Genomic DNA, 25,301 nt, shown 5'->3' on the forward strand with positions numbered 1-25,301 from the left:
GTATGTAGAACCACAAAAGACCCTGAGTAGCCAAAGGAATTCTGAGCAAAAAGAACAAAGCTGGAGACATCATATTACCTGACTTAAATTTTCTACAAACCTATAGTAACCAAATCAGCATAGCACTGGCATAAAAACAGACACAGACCGATGTCATAGAATAGAGAACCCAAATATCAATCCATACATTTACAACCAACTAATCTTTGACAAAGGTGCCAAGAATATACAATGGGGAAAGGAATGTTTTTTTCATAAATGGTGCTGGGAAATTTGGATAATTACATGCAGAAGAATGAAACTAGACCTCTATCTTTACCATACACAAAAATCAAGTCAAAATGTAAGACCTGCTACTAGAAGAAAATATTGGGGAAACACTCACAGACATTGGTCTACACAAAGACTTTTTTATATAAGACCATAAAAGCACAGGCAACAAAAGCAAGACTCCACCAAAAAACTGTTAGAACTGAAAAATGAATTCAGTCAGACAACTGAGATTACATCAAAATAAAGTTTCTGTGCAGCAAAGGAAACAATCAATAACATGAAGGGACAACCCACAAGACAGGAGAAAATATTTGCAAACAACCCATCTGACAGGGGATTAGTATTCTCTTATATAATTATATATATGAGAATATATAAGAACATATAAGGAGCTCAGACAACTCAATAGCAAAAAAAAAAAAACCCGATTAAAAAAATGGGCAAAAGATCTGAACAGACATTTCTCAAAAGAAGACATACAAATGGCCAATGGGTATATGAAAAAAATCTCAATATCACTAATCATCAGAGAAATGCAAATCAAAACTACAAAGAGATACCATCTCACCCCAATTAGGACAGCTATTATCAGAAGGACAAAAAAATAACAAATGCTGGCAAGGACGCAAAGAAAAGGGAACCCTTATATGCTGTTGGTAGGAATATAAACTAGTATAGCTACTATGGAAAACAGTTTGGAGGTCCCTCAAAAAACTAAAAATAGAACTATCATATGATCCAGCAATCCCACTGCTGGGCATATACCCAAAAGAAAGGAAATCAGTATATCGAAAAGACAACTGCACTCCATGTTTGCTGCAGCACTGTCCACAATAGCCAAGATTTGGAAGCAACCTCAGTGTCCATCAGCAGATGAATGGATAAAGAAAATGTAGTTTGTGTACATGAGGGAATAATATTCAGCCATAAAAAAAGAATGAGATCCTGTCATTTGCAACAACATGGATGGAATTTGAGATCATTATGTTAAGTGAAGTAAGCCAGGCACAGAATGGCAAACATCACAGGTTCTCACTTATTTGTGGAATCTGAAAATCAGAACAATTGAACTCACAGACAGAGAGAGTAGAAGGATGGTTAATGGAGTATGAGAAAAGTCATGGGGGAAGTGATGAGGGTTAATGGGTAAAAAAAGAATGAATAAGACCTACTATTTGATAACACAACGGGGTGACTATACTCAATAATAAAGTAATTTTACATTTAAAAATACCTAAAAGAGTATAATTGGATTATTTGTAACACAAAAGATAAATGCCTGAGAGGATGGATACCCCATTCTCCATGATGTGATTATTATGCACTGCATTCCTGTATCAAAACATCTCATATACCCTATAAATATATACACTTACTATGTACCCACAAAAGTTACAAATTAAAAAAAATTTAAAAAAAAAAAGATTTTAAGGCCGGGCACGGTGGCTCATGCCTGTAATCCCAGCACTTTGGGAGGCCAAGGCAGGTGTATCACCTGAGGTCAGGAGTTCGAGACCAGCTTTACCAACATGGCGAAACCTCGTCTCTACTAAAAATACAAAAAATTAGCTGGGCATGGTGGTGTGTGCCTGTAATCCCAGCCACTTGGGAGGCTGAGGCAAGAGAATCGCTTGAACCTGGGTAGCGGAGGTTGCAGTGAGCTGAGATGTTGCCATTGCACTCCAGCCTGGGCAACAGAGCAACACTCTGTCTCAAAAAAAAGAAAAGAAAAAAGATTTAAAAAAACCACAGCCAAATAGCAAGAAGGAGTATACTGAATATTCCCAACAACAAAAAAGATGTTTGAAGTGGTGGTTATACTATTAATAATTACCCTGATCTGCTGACTATATGTTATGTTTACCAAAACATCACTATGTTCCCCACAAATGCGTACAATTTTTCTATGTCAATTTCAAAAATCAAATATTTGTGAAAAAAAAGAACATGATAAGGCCAGGTGTGGTGGCTCACTCACGCCTGTAATCCCAGCACTTTAGGAGGCTGAGGCAGGTGGATCATTTGAGCTCAGGAGTTCAAGACCAGCCTGGGCAACATGATGAAACCCTGTGTCTACAAAAAATTAGCAGGATACAGTGGCACATGCCTGTAGTCCCAGCTACTTGGGAGGCTAAAGCAGGAGAATTGCTTGAGCCCGGGAGGCAGAGGTTGCAGTGAGCCAAGATCATGCCACTGCACTTCAGAGCCTGGGTGACAGAGTAACACTCCCCCGACTACCACCCCCCAAAAAAGAACATAATACATAAAGAATACATGTATATTATAGACATTAGAGCAAATCCTAAAAAATATAAAAACAAAGAGGTATAACTAATAAACCATAGTAGAGATAAAATGGAATCATAAAAAACAATTGTAAAGAAGAAAGGAAAAGGCCAGGCATGGTGGCTCATGCCTGTAATCCCAGCACTTTGAGAGGCTGAGGCAGGCAGATCATGAGGTCAGGAGATCAAGACCATCCTGGCCAACATGGTGAAACCCCATCCCTACTAAAAATACAAAAAATTAGCTGGCCATGGTGGCGTGCACCTGTAATCCCATCTTGGGAGGCTGAGGCAGGAGAATTGCTTGAACCCGGGAGTTGGAGGTTGAAGTGAGGCGAGATCACCCCACTGCACTCCAGCCTGGTGACAAAGCAAGATTCCACCTCAAAAAAAAAAAAAAAAAAAAAGAAAGAAAGAACAAACAACAGTTAGGACAAAACAAATGGCAAGCTAGTGGAACTAAATCTAACCATACTGATACTTACTTGAGATGTTAATAATCTAAACCAGGGATCCGAAAACTTTATCAATAAAGGGCCAGAGTGTAAATACAGGTTTTCTGGACCCACAGAGTCTCTGTCAAATCATTCAACCCCTTAGTTGTAGCAGAAAAGCAATTTAAAACATGTAAACAAATGAGCATTTGTTGTATTCCAACAAAGCTTTATATATAAAACAGGTGACAGGCTGGATTTATCCTGGGAACCATAGTTTGCCATTCCCCGACCTAAACACTCCAACTAAAGACAGAGATTGTCAGATTGTATAAAAATGTAAGAACACAGCCAGGCCTCATGGCACATGCCTGTAGTGCTAGCTACTGGGGAGGCTGAGGCACAAGGATTGCTTGAGCCCAGGAGATTGAGGCAGCAGTGAGTTGTGACTGCACCACTGCTGTCCAGCCTCGGTGACAGAGCAAAACCGTGTCTCAAAACAACAACAATAACAGCAAAACACCGAACTAAAACTATACATTGTCTACAAGACACCCACTTTAAATTTAAACACCTAGATAGTTTAAAAGTAAAAAAAATGATGGGAAGAGCTATACCATGCAACCACCAATCATGGCTATATTAATATCAGACAAAGTAGACTTCAGAATAAGGACTGTTACAAGGAACAAAGAGGGAATTTTATAACGATAAATGGGAAAAACAATCCTGAATGTGTAAGTACATAATAACAGAGCTCCAAAATGCACAGATTAAAAACAGATAAAACTGAAAAAGATATAGAGAAATACACAATTATAGTTAGATATTTCAACACTCCCCTATCACTGATAGAACAAGTAGACACAAAACTAATTTTAAAAGGAGAAATATTCTGTGATTCCACTTTTGTGAGGTACTTAGAGCATTCACATTTATACATACAGGAAATAGAACAGTAGTCACCAGAGGTTAGGAGATTGGGGAAATGGGAAGTGTTGTTAGAAAGGTTTACAGTTTCACTTTTACAAAATGAAAAGGGTTCTGGAGATGGACGTTGGTTGTACATTATGAATGTACTTAGTACTGACTGTACACTTAAAAATAGTTAAGATGGTTAATTTTATATGTATTTTACAATAAAAAATTTGAACAAAATATTAATTGGTTTTTTGAAAAGATCAATAAAATTGATAAACCTCTAAGCAGACTGATCGAAAGAGAGAGAGAACACACAAATTGCCAATGTCAGAAGTGAAAGTGTGGACATCAAAACTACAGGCTGGGTGCAGTGGCTCATGCCTGTAATCCCAGCACTTTGGAGGGCCGAGGCGGGTGGATCACCTGAGGTCAGGAGTTTGAGACCAGCCTGGCCAACATGGTGAAACCCCGTCTCTAAAGTACAAAATTAGCTGGGCATGGTTGCACTTACTTGTAATCCCAGCTACTTGGGAGGCTGAGGCAGGAGAATCGCTTGAAACCAGGAGGCAGAGGTTGCAGTAAGCCGAGATTGCGCCATTGCACTCCAGCCTGGAAAACAAGAGTGAAACTCCGCCTCAAAAACAAAAACAAAACCTACAGTTATAAAAAGCAGATCTGGCTGGGCGTGGCGGCTCACGCTTGTAATCCCAGCACTTTCAGAGGCCGAAGCAGGCTGATCACCTGAGGTTGGGAGTTCCAGACCAGCCTGACCAACATGGAGAAAACCCATCTCTGTTAAAAATACAAAATTAGCCAGGTGTGGTGGCGCATGCCTGTAATCCCAGCTACTTGGGAGGCTGAGGCAGGAGAATCACTTGAACCTGGGAGGCGGAGGTTGTGGTAAGCCAAGTTCGTGCCATTGCACTCCACCCTGGGCAACAAGACCAAAACTCCATCTCAAAAAAAAAAAAAAAAAAAAGCAGATCTGCAGTTGAAGCAAGCTGTGAATAAGCAGGGAGGGAAGGACCGACTGCAAAGGGACATGAGGGGACTTTTTGGGATGATGGAAACATCCTCTATGATTGTAATGGTAGCTAAACAAATACTGATATCAACATTAATCAAGTTGTTCATTTCAAAGTATGAATTGTAATCTATGTAAATTATACCTCAACCAACTTAATAAAAATATAACAAGTCTTGAGGTCTTGTCTTTGAATAGTGGAAGATACAATCTCTGGCTAAATATAGGCCCAAGTGGTTTTATTTATAGCTTGACATAGTTCCTTTATTAAAATTTGTTTTTGTTTTTTGAGACAGTCTTGCTCTGTCACCCAGGCTGGAGTGCAGTGGCGAGATCTTGGTTCACTGCAACCTCCACCTCCCGGGTTCAAGCGATTCTCCTGCCTCAGCATCCCAAGTAGCTGGTATTACAGGCGCCCACCACCATGTCTGGCTAATTTTTGTATTTTTAGTAGAGGTGGGGTTTCACCATGGTGGCCAGGCTGTTCTCGAACTCCTGATCTCAAATGATCCACCCACCTCGGCTTCCCAAAGTGCTGGGATTACAGGTTTGAGCCACCATGCCCAGCTAAAAATTGTTTTAATTAACAAAACCATAAACCTACAGCAATCATCCTTAATGGCGAACATTAAAAATATTTCCTTGGCCAGGAACCATGGCTCACACCTGTAATCCCGGCACTTCGGGAGGCCAAGGAGGGCAGATGGCTTGAGCCCAGAAGTTCGACAGTGGCCTTGACAAAACGGCAAAACCCCATCTCTGCAAATACAAAAATGAGCCGGGCATGGCGGTGCACACCTGTAGTCCCAGGTACTTGGGAGGCTGAGGTGGAAGGACTGATTGAGCCTGGGAGGTTGGGGCTGCAGTGAGCAGTGATCATGCCACTGCCCTCAAGCCTGGTGACAGAGTGAGACCCTGTCTCAAAAAAAAAAAAACACCAAAAAAAAAACCTCACTTAAAGAAAGGGTCAAGTGAGGAAACTAGTTAGTGCTGTAGACATTCATATTATACATATCCGAGCTACAAGTATAAATTAAGAAATAAGGCATATAGAAAGGAATAGGCAAATACTTTTATTTACAAATAATACCAACATCTCTTTAGACAATTCAATCTCATGAAGAAACCATTTCATCTACTAAAGTAGTTCATCAATGTTATAATCCTTAGACAAAAACCAACAGTTTAGTACATAGTAATAGTAATCAATTACATAACAGAAAAATATCCCAATCATATTATAAACAAAAACCGTTAAGTATCTAGAAATAAGTAAAACAAGAAATGTGTACTTTTATGCTAAAAATATAAAGACTAAAGCACATAAAAGAATACCTACTGAAATAAAGACACACCAGGTACAAGAGAAAAACTCAATGTCGTAAAGATGTCAATAATGATTCTTTTCTTTCTAATATTATGGCAGAGTAGAAATATTGAAACTCCTCTATTAAAAGGATTTACCGGCCGGGCACGTGGCTCCTGCCTGTAATCCCAGCACTTTGGGAGGCCGAGGCAGGCAGATCACCTGAGGTCTGGAGTTCGAGCCCAGCCTCAACATGGAGAAACCCCGTCTCTATTAAAAATACAAAATTAGCCGGGCGTGGTGGTGCATGCCTGTAATCCCAGCTACTCAGGAGGCTGAGGCAGGAGAATTGTTTAAACCTGGGAGGCAGAGGTTGCGGTAAGCCGAGATCGTGCCATTGCACTCCAGCCTGGGCAACAATAGCAAAACTCTGTCTCAAAAAAAAAAAAAAAAAAAGGATTTACCCCGAATAGATCATCTTTGGTCAATAAGAATATACAGGTGATCTTTCTGTCTTCATTGTGCTTTTCTCTGCTCTTTAAAAAATTCTACTTTTTTCATAAAAAGAGTTAATTTTTAAAAGTGAAAAGTAAAAATGTTAAGAGTATTGGCTGAACACAGCGGCTCACACCTGTAATCCCAGCACCTAGGAGGCTGAGGTGCTAGGACCAGTTGAGCCCAAGAGTTCAAGACCAGCCTAGACAACATGGTGAAACCCTGTCTCTACAAAAGATACAAAAATTAGCTAGGTGTGGTGGTGTGCGCCTGTAGTCCTTGCTACTCGGGAGGCTGAGGTGGGGGATCGATAGAGCCCGGGAAGTTGAGGCTGCAGTGAGCCAAGATTGTGGCATTGCACTCCAGCCTGGGCAACACAGCAAAAACCTGTCACACATGAAAAAGACAACTGTGAACTGTAAAAAGCACTCCTCCATCTTCACCTTCTCTGTATATATTTATGTTTAAATATCTCCAAGGAAGCAGTTACAAAAATATGGAGAATAATAAATGACAGAGTAAGAATTTGAGAACAAACATTTGATTTGTTTCCATAAATTGAGACAAACCTCAACTGACTACAAATTGAGACAAAAGAATCAATTGAGCCGGGCGAGGTGGCTCACGCCTGTAATCCCAGCACTTTGGGAGGCCGAGGTGGGCGGATCATGAGGTCAGGAGATCGAGACCATCCTGGCTAACATGGTGAAATTCCATCTCTACTACAAATACAAAAAATTAGCCGGGCGTGGTAGCGGGCACCTGTAGTCCCAGCTACTAGGGAGGCTGAGGCAGGAGAATGGCGTGAACCTGAGAGGTGGAGCTTGCAGTGAGTCGAGATCACGCCACTGCACTCCAGCCTGGGCAACAGAACGAGACTGTCTCAAAAAAAATCGAGACAAAGCCTCAATTGATTAACCTTAAAATAACCTTCTTAAAAGATATGTGTGTGTGTGTGTATATATATAAATCATCCATAAGCATATTAGTAAAAGTACAAATCAACAGATATGTTTTAGAGAAGTGTTAAATTTTTATAACGCAAGTGTAATTTAAATAGAATGAAATACAACAATCTGAAGTGCATAGACGATGAGGTAAGATTTTTTTCATCAACTTTATTGAAGTGTAATTTACATATAATAAAATGCAACCATATGTCTACATTCATGCAAATACCACCTTGTAAGAAATGCCTTTCCTGACTACCTTATCTAAATTAGCCCTGCCCAGAGTTCAGAGACCAGCCTGACCAACATGGAGAAACCCCGTCTCTACTAAATAATACAAAAATTAGCTGGGCATGGTGGAGCATGCCTGTAATCCCAGTTACTCAGGAGGCTGAGGCAAGAGAATCGCTTGAACCCGGGAGGCGGAGGTTGCAGTGAGCCGAGATCGTGCCATTGCACTCCAGCCTGGGCAACAAGAGCAAAACTCCATCTCAAAAAAAAAAAAAAGAAAAAAGAAAAAAAAAGTCCCAGGTGCAGTGGCTCATGATTGTAATCCCAGCACTTTGAGAGGCCAAGGTGGGCCATTCTTTATATTCATAAGGTGGGAAGATTGCTTGAAGACAGGAATTCAAGACCAGCCTGGGTAACAAAGCAAGACTCCAACTCTACTGAAATAAAAAATAAAAACTTAGCTGGGTGTCATGGTGCTGCTGGGAGTATAGCAGTGAGGACGACCAGAGGTCACTCTTGTCACCATCTTGGATTTGGCCAACTTCTTTACTGCAAGATGTTTTCTCAGCAAGGTCTTTATGACCTGTATCTTATGCTGACCTCATATCTCATCTTGTGACTTAGAATGACTTAACTGTCTAGGAATGCAGTCCAGTAGGTTTCAGTGTTACTTTACACAGCTCCTATTCGAGAAGAAGTTGCTCTGGTTTACACGCCTCTGACATAACCATGCAGTGAACAAGTCTATTGGCTCCATTTATTCACCAGCATGTGCTCACTTTGTATCTGTGTCATATTTGGATGATCCCAACAATATTTCAACTTTCTCATTGTCATTATATCTGTTATGGTGGCCTATGATTATCTTTGGCACCACTACTTGTTTTAGGGCATCACAAACTGTGTCCATATAAGACAGCAAACTTAATTGATAAACATGGTGTGTGTTCTGACTACAAACTTAATTGATAAACACTGTGTGTGTTCTGACCGCTCCACTGACTGGCTCACTGCAACATCCGCCTCCCAGGTTCAAGCGATTCTCCAGCCTTGCCTCCTGAATAGCTGGGATTACAGGCATACACCACCACGTCTGGCAAATTTTGTATTTTTAGTAGAGATGGGGTTTCAACATGTTGGCCAGGCTGGTCTTGAACTCTTAACCTCAGGTGATCCACCCACCTCAGCCTCCAAAAGTGCTGGCATTACAGGCGTGAGCCACCACGCCCGGCTTGGAATTTCTAATATAAATTGCCCACTAGATCCAAAGGAGAAGGTGCGCACAGACTTTAGTTTTGCTTGCTTTCTTTCCAGCAAGGACTTTCTTAGCCACCTTTGCAGTTATGGGCTAAAGTAGACAGGGAAATAGACAGGGAAGGTGAAGCTTAAAACAAAGTCAGTAGTCAAACATGAAAAATATAGTCACACTTATTTATTACAAAAAAACTATTACTAGCCAGGCGCGGTGGCTCACACCTGTAATCCCAGCACTTTGGGAGGCCGAGGTAGGGGGATCACGAGGTCAAGAGTTTGAGACCACCCTGACCAACACAGTGAAACCCCGTCTCTACTAAAAATACAAAAATTAGCTAAGCATGGTGGTGCATGCCTGTAATCTCAGCTACTCAGGAGGCAGAGGCAGGAGAATCACTTGAACCCGGGAGGCAGAGGTTGCAGTGAGCCAAGATAGCACCACTGCACTCCAGCCTGGGCAACAGAGCAAGACTGTCTCAAAACAAAACAAACAAACCAAAAAATACACAAAAACAACTATTGCCATCAACATTTTATCAATTAGTAATTTTGGCACAGAGAATTTACATAACTAGCCTAATGTCACGTAGGTAGTAAATGGTTGTCTTTTGTCATTGACCACATTCTCTAATATGAATTTGTATAACTTCAGTAAGCTTTGAATCATGATAGAAAACTCATCTACATTCATTATCAATTTCTTTCAGTATTAAATGTCCTAATTTTGGTGGGTGGATCACCATGTCAGGAGATCGAGACCATCCTGGCTAACACAGTGAAACCCTGTCTCTACTAAAAATATAAAAACAAAAAAATTAGCCAGGCGTAGTGGCAGGTACCTGTAGTCCCAGCTACTAGGGAGGCTGAGGCAGGAGAATGGCATGAACCCAGGAGGCAGAGCTTGCAGTGAGCTGACATAGCGTCACTGCACTCCAGCCTGGGCGACAGAGCAAGACTCCGTCTCAAAAAAAAAAAGTCTTAATTCTGGAAAAAGTGAATATGAAGTAATACACATCCACTGTAATACACATCCATTGTATTTGACCCACATATGGAATCTGCTGATGATCCATGACAAATGGCATGAAAACAGTTTCCTACATTAATTATGTTAGGTCATGAATTCTCTGATGTCGAGTAAGCTGTGTAAGCTGTTTAAAGGCCTTCCCACATGTCTTACATTCATAGGGTTTCTCGCCAGTGTGAACACTCTGATGTCGGCTGAGTCCTGAGGCATAGAAAAAGGCTTTCCCACATTCCGGACATTGATAAGTTTTCTCACCAGTATGGATTCGTTTATGTTGACTAAGTTGTGAAGGACATCTAAAGGCCTTCCCACATTCCTTACAATCATAAGGCTTCTCACCAGTGTGAGTTCGCTGATGTCGAATTAGTTCTGAGCCACAAGTAAAAGATTTCCCACATTCTTTACATTCATAAGGTCTGTCACCGGTATGAATTCTCTGATGTAGAGTAAGGTGTGTACGCTGTCTGAAGGACTTCCCACATGTCTTACATTCATAGGGTTTCTCGCCAGTGTGAATACTGTGATGTTTGGTGAGTCCTGAGAAACGGACAAAGGCTTTTCCACATTCATGACATCGATAAGGTTTCTCACCAGTATGGATTCGTTGATGTTGAGTAAGTTTCGAACGACGTCTAAAGGCCTTGCCACATTCCTTACAATCATAGGGTTTCTCACCAGTGTGAATTCGCCGATGTTGGATTATTGCTGAGCGAAAAGCAAAAGATTTTCCACATTCCTTACAATGATAGGGTTTCTCACCAGTGTGAATTCGCTGATGTTCAATTAGTGTTGAGCGAGAAGTAAAAGATTTCCCACATTCTTTACAACTGTAGCGTTTCTCACCAGTGTGAACTGGCCGATGTTGAATTAGTGCTGAGCGAAGAGTAAAAGATTTCCCACATTCCTTGCAATGATAAGGTTTCTCACCAGTGTGAATTGGCTGATGTTGAATTAGTGTTGAATGAGAAGTAAAAGATTTCCCACATTCCTTACAATCATAGAGCTTCTCACCAGTGTGTATTTGCTGATGTTGAATTAGTGTTGAGTGAGAAGTAAAAGATTTCCCACATTCCATACAATCACAGGGTTTCTCACCAGTGTGAATTTGCTGATGTTGAATTAGTGTTGAGTGAGAAGTAAAAGATTTCCCACATTCCGTACCATCATAGGGTTTCTCACCAGTGTGATTTTGCTGATGTTGAATTAGTCCTGAGCAGAAAGTAAAAGATTTCCCACATTCTTTACATTCATAAGGTTTCTCACCAGTATGAATTCTCCGATGTTGATTAAGGTATGTACGCTGTCTAAAGGCCTTCCCACAGTCCAGACATTCATAGGGTTTCTCACCAGTGTGAATTCTGTGATGTTGGGTGAGTCCTGAGACACTGACAAAGGCTTTCCCACATTCCTGACATTGATAAGGTTTCTCACCAGTATGGATTTGTTGATGTTGAGTAAGTCGTAAACGAAGTCTAAAGGCCTTCCCACATTCCTTACAATCATAAGGTTTCTCACCAGTGTGAATTTGCTGATGTTGAAGTAGTGTTGAGCCAACAGTAAAAGATTTTCCACATTCCTTACAGTGATAGGGTTTCTCACCAGTGTGAATTCGCTGATGTTGAATTAGTGCTGAGCGAGAAGTAAAAGATTTTCCACATTCTTTACAATCATAGGGTTTCTCACCAGTGTGAACTGCCTGATGTCCAATTAGCCCTGAGCGAAAAGTAAAAGATTTTCCACATTCCTTACAATGATAGGGTTTCTCACCAGTGTGAATTCGCTGATGTTGAAGTAGTGCTGAGCCAGAAGCAAAAGATTTTCCACATTCTTTACAATTATAGGGTTTCTCACCAGTGTGAATTCGCTGGTGTCGATTGCGTGTTGAGCGAAAAGTAAAAGATTTTCCACATTCCTTACAACAATAGGGTTTCTCACCAGTGTGAATTCGCTGATGTTGAAGTAGTGCTGAGCCCGAAGCAAAAGATTTCCCACATTCCTTACAATCATAGGGTTTCTCACCAGTGTGAGTTCGCTGATGTTGAATTAGTGTTGAGCCAGCAGTAAAAGATTTTCCACATTCTTTACAATCATAGGGTTTCTCACCAGTGTGAATTGCCTGGTGTCCAATTAACCCTGAGCGAAAAGTAAAAGATTTCCCACATTCCTTACAATCATAGGGTTTCTCACCAGTGTGAATTCGCTGATGTCGAATTAGTGCTGAGTGAAAAGTAAAAGATTTTCCACATTCCTTACAGTCATATGGTTTCTCACCAGTGTGAATTCGCTGATGTCGAATTAGTGCTGAGCCTGAAGCAAAAGATTTTCCACATTCCTTACAATCATACGGTTTCTCACCAGTGTGAATTTGCTGGTGTCGAATTAGTGTTGAGCCAACAGTAAAAGATTTTCCACATTGCTTACAATGATAGGGTTTCTCACCAGTGTGAATTTGCTGATGTTGATTTAGTGTTGAGCCAGAAGTAAAAGATTTCCCACATTCTTTACATTCATAAGGTTTGTCACCAGTATGAATTCTCCGATATTGAATAAGGTGTGCAGACGGTCTAAAGGCCTTCACGGATTCCTGACACTCATGAGGTCTCTCATCTGTATACATTTTCTGGTGTTGAATAAGATGTGAGCCAGAAATAAAAGCTTTTCCATATTCTTTACATGCACAGGGCTTTTCCCCAGTATGAATTCTCTGATGTTTAACAAGATAGGAAAAGTGATGAAAGGCCTTCCCACACTCCTTACATTTATAGAGTTTTTCACCAGTATGGGTTTCTTGCTGTTGTGTAAGTTCTGAGCCATACTTAAAAGCCATACATTCTGTGGATTTATACAGTTTCTCTCCAGGATGAATCCGATGATGCAGAGTGAGAGATGTCTGTAGGCAGAAAGTTGGTGTTTTTTCATAAGTCATTATTGCTTTTTCCAAATATCGCTCCTGATTTATATCTTGGTGCTGAAACTGGCCTTTGCATTCCCAGTCATCTCTGACACTGGAGCCCACAAGGCTATGACATTTTTCCATTCTCACCCACTGAGATGATGTTACTTCATAGATTTCTTTTGGCAAACATGAATCTTTGGTCTTACATCTAAACTCCGAGTCTGAAAAATAACCAGAAAGCAAAAACATAGCATTTCCTTGTTGAGTAGAAATAAAAACATCTATGGTAGGAAGGGGAGACAAACTGAAAATAATGTCCTTAAGAATTAAAGATGTGTTGGGCGTGGTGGCTCATGCCTGTAATCCCAGCGCTTTGGGAGTCTGAGACAGGAGGATTGCTTGAGCCCAGGAGTTCAAGGCTGCAGTGAGCTGTGATTGTGCCACTACACTCCAGCCTGGGCCACAGAGCAAGACCCTGTCTTAAAAAAAAAAAAAAAAAAAAAGATGGTGTACATACATGGTATACATGGTGATAGTATGTACCCTTATATGATGTGATGAGAACAGTATTTTATCTCTGTGATCTTCCTTCTAAAAATACTGAACTCCAGTCTAATCACTGGAAAAACACCAGACAAATCCCAAAATGAGAGACAATCTATGAAATACCTGGCCAGTACTCTCCAAAACTATTGAGATAATCACAAACAAGGAAAGCCTGACAAGCTGTCAAAGCAAAGAGAAGCCAAGGGAAACATAATGACTCAATGCAATGTGTTATCCTAGCCAAGATCCTAGAATAGGAAAAAAGGACATTAGGTAAAAGCTAAGGAGGCCGGGCACAGTGGCTCACATCTGTAATCCCAGCACTTTGGGAGGCTGAAGCGGGCAGATCACGAGGTCAGGAGTTCAAGACCAGCCTGGCCAACATGGTGAAACCCCGTCTCTATTAAAAATACAAAAATGAGCCAGACGTGTGGCCCATGCCTGTAATCTCAGCTACTCGGGAGGCTGAGACAGGAGAATCACTTGAGCCTGGGAGGCTGAGGTTGCAGTGAGCCAAGATCGTACCATTGCACTCCAGCCTAGGCAACAAAAGCCAGACTCCATCTCAAGAAAAAATAAAAATAAAAAAGCTAAGGAAATCTGAATAAAGTAGGGGTTTCCATTAATAATAATAGATCTCAGCACCATAGGAAAGGTAAATAATAATAACAACATTGCTCCAACAATGTTATTATTGAATAGGATCAACATTCGTTCATTCATTATGACAAATGTACAAATATAAAATGTTAATGGGAAACTACATGTGATGTATATGGGAAGTCTCTGTACTAACCTCACAACTTTTCTGTAAGTCTAAAACTATCCTAAAACCTAAAGTTTACTTTTTTAAAGTGAGAAAGTAACATCTCATTAGCAAAAAGGCCAAGCAAATTTTTGTAAAAGACACAAATGGGGTATCAGTATCTAAAAATTAAAAAATGAATCACTGAAACTTAAAATTCAATGAATGAATTTGAATTGGCAGTATAAGAGTGCAATCATGATTTTTAAAAAATACTTTCCATCTTCATCCATTGAAGCCTTAGAAACAACCAATGTGGCAGCAATGAACACACTAATGACAGATTACTGTCTCTAAATACCATTTCTTACTACACAGAACCTAGGCTCCTTGGAGCATCTTGGGATTAGAACAGAAAGTGTGCATTATGAGCATGGAAAAAGCTAGCATATTAGAAAAGCAAAGAAGCTTATTCAAGACTCCTAGGGTCATGTCAAAAAGACTCAGGAACCATTGTGAAGAGGGTCCCATTGGCCAAAGATGGGACAAGTTGAGCATGAATTCAAGAATAATAACTGTAATCATTGTAATGTAATTACAATAAATCACATCAAATATTTTTTAAATCTGTGTGTTCATAAGGAGAATTTTAAAATTACCTAGTAATTTTTAGGGGATGAGATGAGGAATGGCTGCTAACATCACAAAAACAGAAACAACCAGATATGTGCTTCTTGATGAAATACACAATACTAACATCACATAGTCTGTTTATAGGAAAGAAAGGAGTAAAGGGAGGGGAGCTAAATGTTAAATGACAGATGATCCAGTTTCTTCAACATATAAATTTCAAGGAGAAAAAGAGAAAGAAATCAACAACAAAACCTCACTGGAATAGTTAAATAATTGGAAATGCAAAAGCAAGGTTAAGTCATAAAGAAAAGTCAAAGAATTCATTTGTCTTCCTGAAAGTAATACTGAAAGAACAGGGAGCAAACTGTATTCAAGATGGAACAGCTAAAATTTATTCAGAAGTGATGAGGTTTTCTAAAAAAAATCTGAGGTGCCATGAGTGCCATGGATGGTAAATTTTAAAAGTTCTACGGGGCCAGGTGCGGTGGCACACGCCTGTAATCTCAGCACTTTGGGAGTCTGAGGCAGGTGGATCACCTAAGGTCAGGAATTCAAGACCAGCCTGGTCAACATGACAAAACCCCGACTTTACTAAAAATACAAAATAAGCCAGGCATGGTGGTGCACGCCTGAATTCTCAGCTACTCAGGGGGCTGAGGCAGAAGAATTGCTTAAACCCAGGAGACAGAGGTTGCAGTGAGCCGAAATTGTGCCACTGCATTCCAGCCTGGGCGACAGAGCAAGACTTCATCTCAGGAAAAAAAAAAAAAAAAAAGTAAAAGTTCTATAAGCCAGGCATGGTGGTTCATGGCTCTAATCCCAACACTTTGGGACGCCAAGACTGCAAGATTACCAGAGCCCAGGAGTTCAAGACCAGCCTGGGCAACAGCCTGGGACACTGTCTCAAAAAAAAAAAAAAAAAAAAAAAAAAGCCGGGTGTGGTGGCATATGCCTGTAGCCTCAGGTACTCGGGAGGCTAAGGCGGGAGGATCACCTGAGCCCGGAAAGTCAATGCTGCAATGAGCTATGGTCAAGCCACTGCACTCCAGCCTGGGTGACCACGGGAGAACCTGTCTCTTGAAAAAAAATTATGCATGATGAAATCCCAATAATAAGAACAAAATGGACAGGAAAAAAAAAATAGCTTACACACCATGCTTGCTATATGCCAGGCACTATTTTCACTGCTTTACACATTTACTATATAAGCTCATTTAATCCTCAGAAGAATCCTGTGAATAGCATATATATTTGCAAATGAGGACCAGAGAGGTTAAGTAAATTGCCAAAAGTCATAGAGGTATTAAATAGCAGAGCTAGGATTTGAATGGAGGCAATCTGGCTCGAGAGTCCATGCTTTCAACTTCCAAATCAGTGGAATCAAACTAAGTATGGGCATCAGATTTTTTTAAAACCTCAAATCTAAAACAGTGTAAAATAAAACAGGCAACAGAAGACAGGAAAAGTGAGACAAATAGAATAAGCTGGTTAAAAAAATTCAAACAGGCCAAGAGAGGTGGATCGTGCCTGTATTTTCAGCTACTCGGGAGGCTGAGGTATGCAGATTGCTTGAGCCTAGGGGGTTGAGGCTGTGGTGAGCTGTGATTGCTCCACTGCACTCAGCCCGGGCAACAGAGAGAGAGAGACCCTGTCTCAAAAAAAAAAAAAAAAAAAAAAAAAAAAATCCAAATACATCAGTAATTATAAGGAATGTAAACAAAGAAAAAGTAAATTTCAACCCTTTTAAAATAAGTGACTAAAAACATGAGGACACAAAAAAGTTGAAGTAAAAACTAAGAAAATGAAAATCAGGCAAGTATTCATGAATAGAAAGCTAGGGTCTTAGCACTGGAAAAAAATAGACTTTAAGGTGAAAACATTCTTGGGAATAAAGAGGATTACTACATAATAAAACGTTCATTCACCAAAAAGATATAACAATTCTAAATTTGTAAGCATCCAGTAAAATAAACTCTAAATATGCAAAGTAAAAATTGAGAAAATACAAAAAGTTTAGGCTTCATCTTGATTGTGGGAGATTTCTTTTTTTTAGTTATTTTTTTTTGAGACAGAGTCTCACTCTGTCACCCAGGCTGGAGTGCAGTGGCACGACCTCAGCTCACTGCAACCTCTGCCCTCCGAGTTCAAGCGATTCTCCTGCCTCAGCCTCCCAAGTAGCTGGGATTACAGGCGCCTGCCACCACGCCCGGCTAATTTTTTGTATTTTTAGTAGAGATGGGATTTCACCATCTTGACCAGCCTGGTCTTGAGCTCCTGACCTTGTGATCCACCCACCTCGGCCTCCCAAAGTGCTGGGATTACAGGCGTGAGCCACCACGCCCAGCTGATTGTGGGAGATTTCAATACACCTCTTTTAATAACTGAGAGGTCAAGCACCCAGAAAATATAAAAGGATACAGAGGATCTTTACATCAAATTAACAAGCATGATATGTTGAACATGTGAGAATTCTACACGCAGCAATTAAAAGAAAGCACAGGAACACGTGAATCCCCACCCCAACAAAAACACTGACAATTCAGCAGTGCGTGAAGTAAGTCTGAACACACTTCCAGAAACTGGTCTCATACTGACCATGTAAATATTGACTATAGTGCAATTAAAGTTGAATTCAGGAATAAAACATGGGAAAAGAATTTAAATGCAAAACATTTACAAAAGCTTATGGGTTAAAAATGGCATCATGCAAATTAAAAAATTCTTTTTCAGTTTTTTTGAGACAGAGTCTCGCTCTGTCACCCGTGCCGGAATGCAGTGGTGCAATCTCGGCTCACTGCAACCTCCACCTCCCAGGTTCAATCAGTTCTGTGCCTCAGCCATTTGAGTAGCTGGGATTACAGGCATGCAACACCACACCCAGCTAATTTTTGTATTTTTCGTACAGAAAGGGTTTCGCCACGTTGGCCAGGCTGGTCTCAAACTCCTGGCCTCAAGTGATCCACCCACCTCGGCCTCCCAAAGTGTTGGGATTACAGGCATGAGCCACCGCGCCTGGCCTAAAAATTACTTTGATGCTAAGTGATGACAATAAAAATTGTATCATGGGCCGGGCTGTATCTTAGGCAACAGGCAAAAAGCAAACACAAAACCTCTGTGGATGAAATCAATCTCAACTCAACCCTCAAAATATTCTGACAAAGTTTCAAGGAAAGAGAGAGCACTTCGTAATAAAAAAAAAAAAAACAAAAACAAAAAAAAACAAAAAAAACTAACACATACAGGGAAATGAGAAATCACATGAAGAAAAAAAACAGAAACAGAACCAAAAGGCTTCAAATACTAATATTAAAGAGAATTATTATGTTTAATAATGCTTAAAGAAGTTAGAAAGTCTTGACACCACTAGTAAATAAAGTAACTACATAGTTTTTTTATATATCTAGTTTTTAGTCTTTTTTTTTTTTTTTTTTTTTTTTTTTATGGAGTCTCACTCTGTTGCCAGGCTGGAGTGCAGTGGTGTGTTCTTGGCTCACTGCAACCTCCGCTTCCTGGTTTCATGTGATTCTCCTTCCTCAACATCCCTAGTAGCTGGGATTACAGGCGCCCACCATGACACCCAGCTAATGTTTGTGTTTTTAGTAGAGACGGGGTTTTACCATGTTGGCCAGGGTGGTCTCAATCTCCTGACCTTGTAATCCACCCACCTTGGCTCCCAAAGTGCTGGGATTACAGGCATGAGCCACCGCACCTGGCCTTGAGCCAATGTTTTAAGTGCCATATCACCTACTTGTTCACTAAGATCTCAACTATACTTTCAGCACACTACATAACCTTATTTCCAGGAAGATGTGTATTTGCAAATGTTTATTTCTATTTGGAACACATGATTTTCTACCCCCAGAGGAATGCATTCTTGTCTGGAGTGTTTCTTTTCCCAAGTTGATGCACATCCACATATTCACCCATTCATATATGATGTATGTGTATCTATGTGTGCATTTTCTTCTTTTTATAAAAATAGAATTGTCCTATACATATTGATGTGCAACTTTTTCCCCCAGATAACAACAGATAAAGGATAGTTATAAAGTTACTATTTATAGATTTACTTCATTTCCTTGAATAGCTGCATAATATCCCATTATGTGGATATACCATAATGTCACTTTTTTTTCCCCCTCAAGACAGAGTCTTGCTCTGTTGCCTAGGCTGGAGTACAATGGCATGATCTTGGCTCACTGCAACCTCCACCTCCCAGGTTCAACCAATTTGCCTGCCTCAGCCTCCCAAGTAGCTGGGACTACAGGTGTGCGCCACCACGCCTGGCTAATTTTTTGTATTTTTAGTAGAGATGGGGTTTTCACCATGTTGACCAGGCTGGTGTCGAACTCCTGACCTCGTGATCCACCCGCCTTGGCCTCCCAAGGTGCTGGGATTACAGGCGTGAGCCACCGAGCCTGGCCTGTAACAGTTTTTGTTAATGCCCATTTAGATTGTTACTGCTGTTCCAGGAAATGTGTTTCTGTATATATCAGAATTAGCTACTTCTTTTATTTCTGTAGCAGACAGTCCAAAAAGTGAGATTACTCATTCCAAATGTAGGCACATTTTCATTTGACTGGCTAGTTTGATACTTCCTGGCAGTGTCAGAGATGGTCTGTTCCTAGCCAGCAATGAATATTCCCATGCTATATAGTGTTGAATTTTTGTTTATCCGAGGGGCAAACTTTGGCAGGGGTCCATTGGGATATGCTAACAATAAGATAACTAGTAAATAGAAGCTTTTCTTAACCCAAATGGGTAGATCCGTCGTGATTATGTTGGAATTTCAGGAGTTCTAGAAATGAATGTGCAGATGGTTGCACAATATGAATACAATTAAAGATGGTTAAAATAGTAATACATTTATGTTATGTATGTTTTACAATAATTATAAATAAATGAAAAAAATGAATGAATGAGTCACTCCTAAAAATTAGTAAGAAAATAAAACCAAATAATGAAGTAGAAAAGATGAAACATAAAAAGGAAGCACAAACAGGAAATATAGTTTCTTTCTTTTTTTTTTTTTTTTTGAGACAGAGTCTTGCTCTGTTGCCCAGGCTGGAGTGCAGTGGTGTGATCTTGGCTCACTGCAACCTCCGCCTCCTGGGTTCAAGCGATTCTCCATCCTCAGCCTCATGAGTAGCTGGGATTACAGGTGACTGCCACCACACCTGGCTAATTTTTTGTGTGTTTGTTTTAGTAGAGATGTTGTTTCACTATGTTGATTAGGCTGGTCACCATGTTGACCAGACCACTCCTGACCTCAAGTGATCTGCACACCTCAGCCTCCCAAAGTGCTGGGATTTACAGGTGTGAGCCACTGCGCCCAGCCTCTTTTTCTTTTTGAGACAGGGTCTTGCTCTGCCACCCGGGCTGGAATGCAGTGGTGCGATCACAGCTCACTGCAGCCTTGAACTCCTGGACTCAAGCGATCCTCCTGCCTCAGCCTCCCAAAGCCCCGGAGTTACAGGTGTTAGTCACTGTGCCTGGCCAAGAAGTGAATTTTTCATTTTAATTTCAATTACTTTACAGTTAAATCTAATTAGCCCCATATAGCTAGTGGCTACTGTATGGAACAGCACAGCTTTCATGAACCATCTGTTGAAACTGGATTGCAAGAACCTTTGTGTTGTCCCTTCACATAAAAAACTAAAACCTTAAATGATGACTCATGCCTTACAGGTGTAGTATGTATACAAAATGAGGCAGAACTCCTAGCAGGGTGCCCATTTTCAAACAAAATGCTTTGCCCTGCTATCAGAGACTAGTAAGTAAGTAAATAAATAAATAAATAAATAAATTCAGTAATAAAAACAACTATTAAAAATGGGAAAAAATTAAAGGCAAAACATTTACAAAAGCTCATGGATTAAAAATTGTATCATGAAAATTAAAAAGTTCTTTTTTTGTTTTCTTGAGACAGAGTCTCACTCTGTCACCCACACTGCAGTGCAGTGGTGTGATCTCGGCTCACTGCCTCCTCCTCCTCCTGGATTCAATCAATTCCGTGCCTCAGTCATTCAAGTAGCTGGGATTACAGGCATGCAGCACCACACCAGGCTAATTTTTGTATTTTTAGTACAGAGGGGATTTTGCCACATTTGCCAGGCTGGTCTCAAGTGATCCACCCATCTATGATTAAATGCTCTCATCTAAAATCATATGGTTGTGGCATATCAGATCTTTTCACTTTAAACTTTTAAATTAACTAACCAGCTACGAATACTTGTCTGAACTGAGTTGGATGAGGCAGCTCCAGTGGATCATGCATTTCTGTCCTAGACTGTCATGAGCTTTAAAAAGTTAAAACCAGGCCGGGTGTAGTGGCTCACGTCTGTAATCCTAGCATTTTGGGAGGCCAAGGCGGGCAGATAATGAGGTCAGGAGATCAAGACCATCCTGGCCAATGTGGTGAAACTCCATCTCAACTAAAAATACAAAAAAAAATTAGCTGGGTGTAGTGGCGCATGCCTGTAATCCCAGCTACTCAGGAGGCTAAGGCAGGAGAATCACTTGAACCAGGAAGTCGGAGGTTGCAGTCAGCCAAGATCGTGCCACAGCACTCCAGCCTGGCAACAGAGCAAGACTTCGTCTAAAAAAAAAAAAATATTGGCCCAGGAATCTCACATCTGAAAGATTAAATATGAAAATGTCCATTTGAATAAAGATACATCAGAGCAGTCATTTTAAATAGAAGAAACAGCTGGGCACAGTTGCTCATGCCTATAATCCCAGTAGTTTGGGAAAGTGAGGCAGTGGGAGGACTGCCTGATCCCAGGAGTTCCAGACCAGCCCGTGGCACACAGGGAGAACCCATCTCTACAAAAAAAATTAGAAATTGACTGGGTGTGGTGGTGTGTGCTTGTAGTCTGAGCTACTCAGGAGGCAGAGGTGGGAGGATCACTTGAGTCCTGGAGGTCAAGGCTGCAGTGAGCTGTGATTGTGCCACCGTACTCCAGCATGGGCAACAGAGAGACCCTGTCACAAAAACAAAAAAAGAAGAAGAAACACTGAAAAGCCACCTATACATTTAATAGTATTGAACTCATGATATCCAGGACTTGCTTTAACATAGTTAAGGGAAGGTGCAGAGGTCAACAGGCATAGATCAAGTAAGATTGGAAACATGGAAACTCATTGATAACTACTGCAGCTAGGAAATGGATTCGGGGGATGTCCATTACACCATCCTTTCTACTTTTGTGTATGTTCAAAGACCTCCGTAATCAAGTTAATAATTAAAAAAATTTTTTTTGTAATGTTCTATGGATAAAGGGAAATAAAGTCATCTATATCCTACAATTAAAACACTTTTTAAAATGGATAGTTTGCATTACTTAAAAGCACATTTTGAAAAACAAAATGCCTTATCTTTTCTACTTCAAAAGAAAAATCCCTCAGTCTATGCTACTTACAGCCCAATTTTTGTCCATGTTAACATTGTCACCAACTTATTGAAAATGGATCACTCCCTTTTCCTTGACACTTAAGTCTTCTATATTTAACTTATTGTCCTCTTTTATACACAATCATTTCTGTGTACCTTTTCCTCCTAAAAGCAGGCATATCCTATTCCTTCACATTTATATCTACAGTTCTTTCTTCTAAGCACCATATTAGAAATCTCCTGGTTGAGTCTACTTTTTAGAAAGTGATTTATACACATGATTTAGACCCTTTATTAGGCTGGGTGTGGTGGCTCACACCGGTAATCCTAGCACTTTGGGAGGCCGAGATGGGCAGATTGCCTTAGCTCAGGAGTTCAAGACCAGCCTAGGCTATGTGGCAAAACCCTGTCTCTACTAAAAATACAAAAAATTAGCCAGGTGTGGTGGGGCGTGCCTGTAATCTTAGCTACTCCGGAGGCTGTGGCACGAGAATTGCTTGAATTCAGGATGCAGGGGATGCAGTGAGCCAAGATCACTCCACTGCACTCCAGCCTGGGCAACACAGTGAGATATTGTCTCAAAATAAATAAATAAATAAATAAACCCTTTATTAGACTGTAATTCTGATAGCTTATATCTTCCATAACTGTCACCCACCAAGAAAAGAAGGCTTTATGATTTTTTTTTTAAGTCAATAAATGTTGACTAAAAGTGAATGAGGTCAGACGTGGTGGCTCACACCTGTAATCCTGGCACTTTGGGAGACCGAGGCAGGTGGATCACCTGAGGTCAGGAGTTCAGGACCAGCCTGGCCAACATGGTGAAACCCTGTCTCTACTGAAAATACAAAAAGTAGCCAGTTGTGGTGATACATGCCTGTAGTCCCAGCTACTCAAGAGGCTGAGGCAGGAGAGTTACTTGAACCCAGGAAGTGGAGGTTGCAGTGAGCCAATATTGCACCACTGCACTCCAGCCTGGGTGACAGAGTGAGACTCTGTTTCAAAAAAATAAAGTGAATGAATATCCACTGATGCATGAAATGTCTGCATCAAAGGAAAACTAGACAAGACAACACACACAAAAAAGTTAAGGATCAGTATGAAAAATAAATATATTTTGAAAAAAAATTTTTTTAAAGCAAGAACACAGGTTTAAATTTCAAAGGGAAAGAAGTAGCTTGAAGACAGAGGAAACAGGATGGCTCCCGAAGAAGGGAACTTTATTCTTTGAAATGGGAAGAAATTATGACAAGAGGGTAGCACAGACTGAAGAGGTGGAAGTAAAAGGGGATTCTTGGCCAGGTGCAGTGGCTCACACCTGTAATCCCAGCACTTTCAGAGGCCGAGGCAGGTGGATCACTTGAGGTCAGCAGTTCGAGGCCAGCCTAGCCCACATGGTAAAACCCCGTCTCTACTGAAAATACAAAAATTAGCTGGGCATGGTGGTGGACGCCTATAATGCCAGTTCCTTCAAAGGCTGAGGCAGGAGAGTCGCTTCAACCTGGGGACGGAGGTTGCAGTGAGGCGAGATCATGCCACTGCACTCCAGCCTGGGCGACAGAGTGAGACTCCATCTCAAAATAAATAAATAAATAAATAAATAAATAAATAATAAAATTTTAAAAAGTGTGTGTGGGGGTGTATCGTGACTTCTCTTCATGTGTCTTAGGCCACCAGCCTTACATGGGACCTTGAAGAAGAGACTCCTCAACCAATACTTGCATGGTGCTGCCTCCCTGACAGGCTGGCTTCTAAACAGCAGTGTCTTCCCCATGTGCTCAGTCCTTACTCACCTCGGCACCATCCTCCCAGCACGTCCCTTGAAACCATCCAGGGCTCTTTCCCTTGCTCCAGTAAGGAAATCACATCAGGCTTTGGGATAGAGAGACCTGTTTATAAGAAAAGAAGTAAGATGGCCAGGCATGGTGGCTCACTCCTGTAATCCCAGCACTTTGGGAGACCAAAACAGGTGGATTGCTTGAGGTCAGGAGTTCAAGACCAGCCTGACCAACATGGTGAAACCCTGTCTCTACTAAAAATACAAAAATGGGCTGGGCATGGTGGTGGGTACCTGTAATCCCAGCTACTCAGAAGGCTGAGGCAGGAGAATCGCTTGAACCCGAGAGACGGAGGTTGGAGTGAACCGAGATCATGCCATTGCACTCCAGCCTGGGCGACAGAGTGAGACTTTGTCTCAAAAAAAAAAAGAAAAGAAAAGAAGTAAGACATACTCCTGCTGTTCCTGAATTCAAAGTTAGTCCCTTAGTCCTCATGAAGGACTAGAGGAAGGTGTAAAGATCTGAAGCATGGAGAAGATGGAGTGACCCCAAAGAGCTGCCCATCTATTAATCTACAAAACACAAAACAATTCCCTAGGCAACAGGTGAAAAGTCACCCAGACAATTGAAAGCTACACCCAAAACTCATGAGTTATTTGTGGATAGACATCCTTACCTAGTGAGACCAGGCTGCTGTAGTTCTCCATCATTACATCTCTGTATAAGTCCTTCTGAGCAGCGTCCAGGCACTCCCATTCCTCCTGAGAGAAGTCTATAGACAGATCCTGGAACATGACCAACCCCTGAAATGACAAACCCAGGCAGCGCTGTTGAAATTAAGGGAAAGGTTTTTAAGATGAAGGAAGAGATGGAAGGGTGCTGAAGGATGGAGAGAATACAGTGAGCAGACCAGCTAGGATGAGAGTGGGGAAGAGTAAAAAAATTAGTGTAACTTCAACAAAGTACCTCCATGTTCATGAATATTCCTGTTGCAGCCAGCAAACCTCCTTCATAGAATGGGACATTCCGAATATTCCATGGTTAGAGCTGGGAATGAATAAAACACATTGATATATTATTTCCCAAATAAATGAACTAGAGTACAAAAGC

The 25,301-nt window shown here is 40.9% G+C and overlaps 1 protein-coding gene across 2 annotated transcripts in view; it reads right to left on the minus strand.

Annotated features, from left to right (window-relative positions):
* Positions 1–864: 864 nt before the first annotated feature.
* ZNF850 (zinc finger protein 850) overlaps positions 865–25,301 on the minus strand; it is a 35,011-nt gene continuing 10,574 nt past the window's right edge. Inside the window, exons 2-5 of one of the 2 annotated variants that reach the window (XM_003808752.7) lie at positions 25,158–25,238; positions 24,868–24,994; positions 24,207–24,302; positions 865–13,317 (exon numbers count right to left, since the gene is read on the minus strand). In XM_003808752.7, coding sequence (XP_003808800.3) covers positions 10,280–13,317; positions 24,207–24,302; positions 24,868–24,994; positions 25,158–25,169 — 3,273 coding nt within the window. In that variant the 5' untranslated portion in view covers positions 25,170–25,238 and the 3' untranslated portion in view covers positions 865–10,279. The remainder of the gene's footprint in view (positions 13,318–24,206; positions 24,303–24,867; positions 24,995–25,157; positions 25,239–25,301) is intronic. The other variant, XM_008960809.5, reaches the window with a different exon arrangement.

The sequence above is a fragment of the Pan paniscus genome, chromosome 20 (genome assembly GCF_029289425.2).
Source record: "Pan paniscus chromosome 20, NHGRI_mPanPan1-v2.0_pri, whole genome shotgun sequence".
Taxonomy (NCBI): domain Eukaryota; kingdom Metazoa; phylum Chordata; class Mammalia; order Primates; family Hominidae; genus Pan; species Pan paniscus.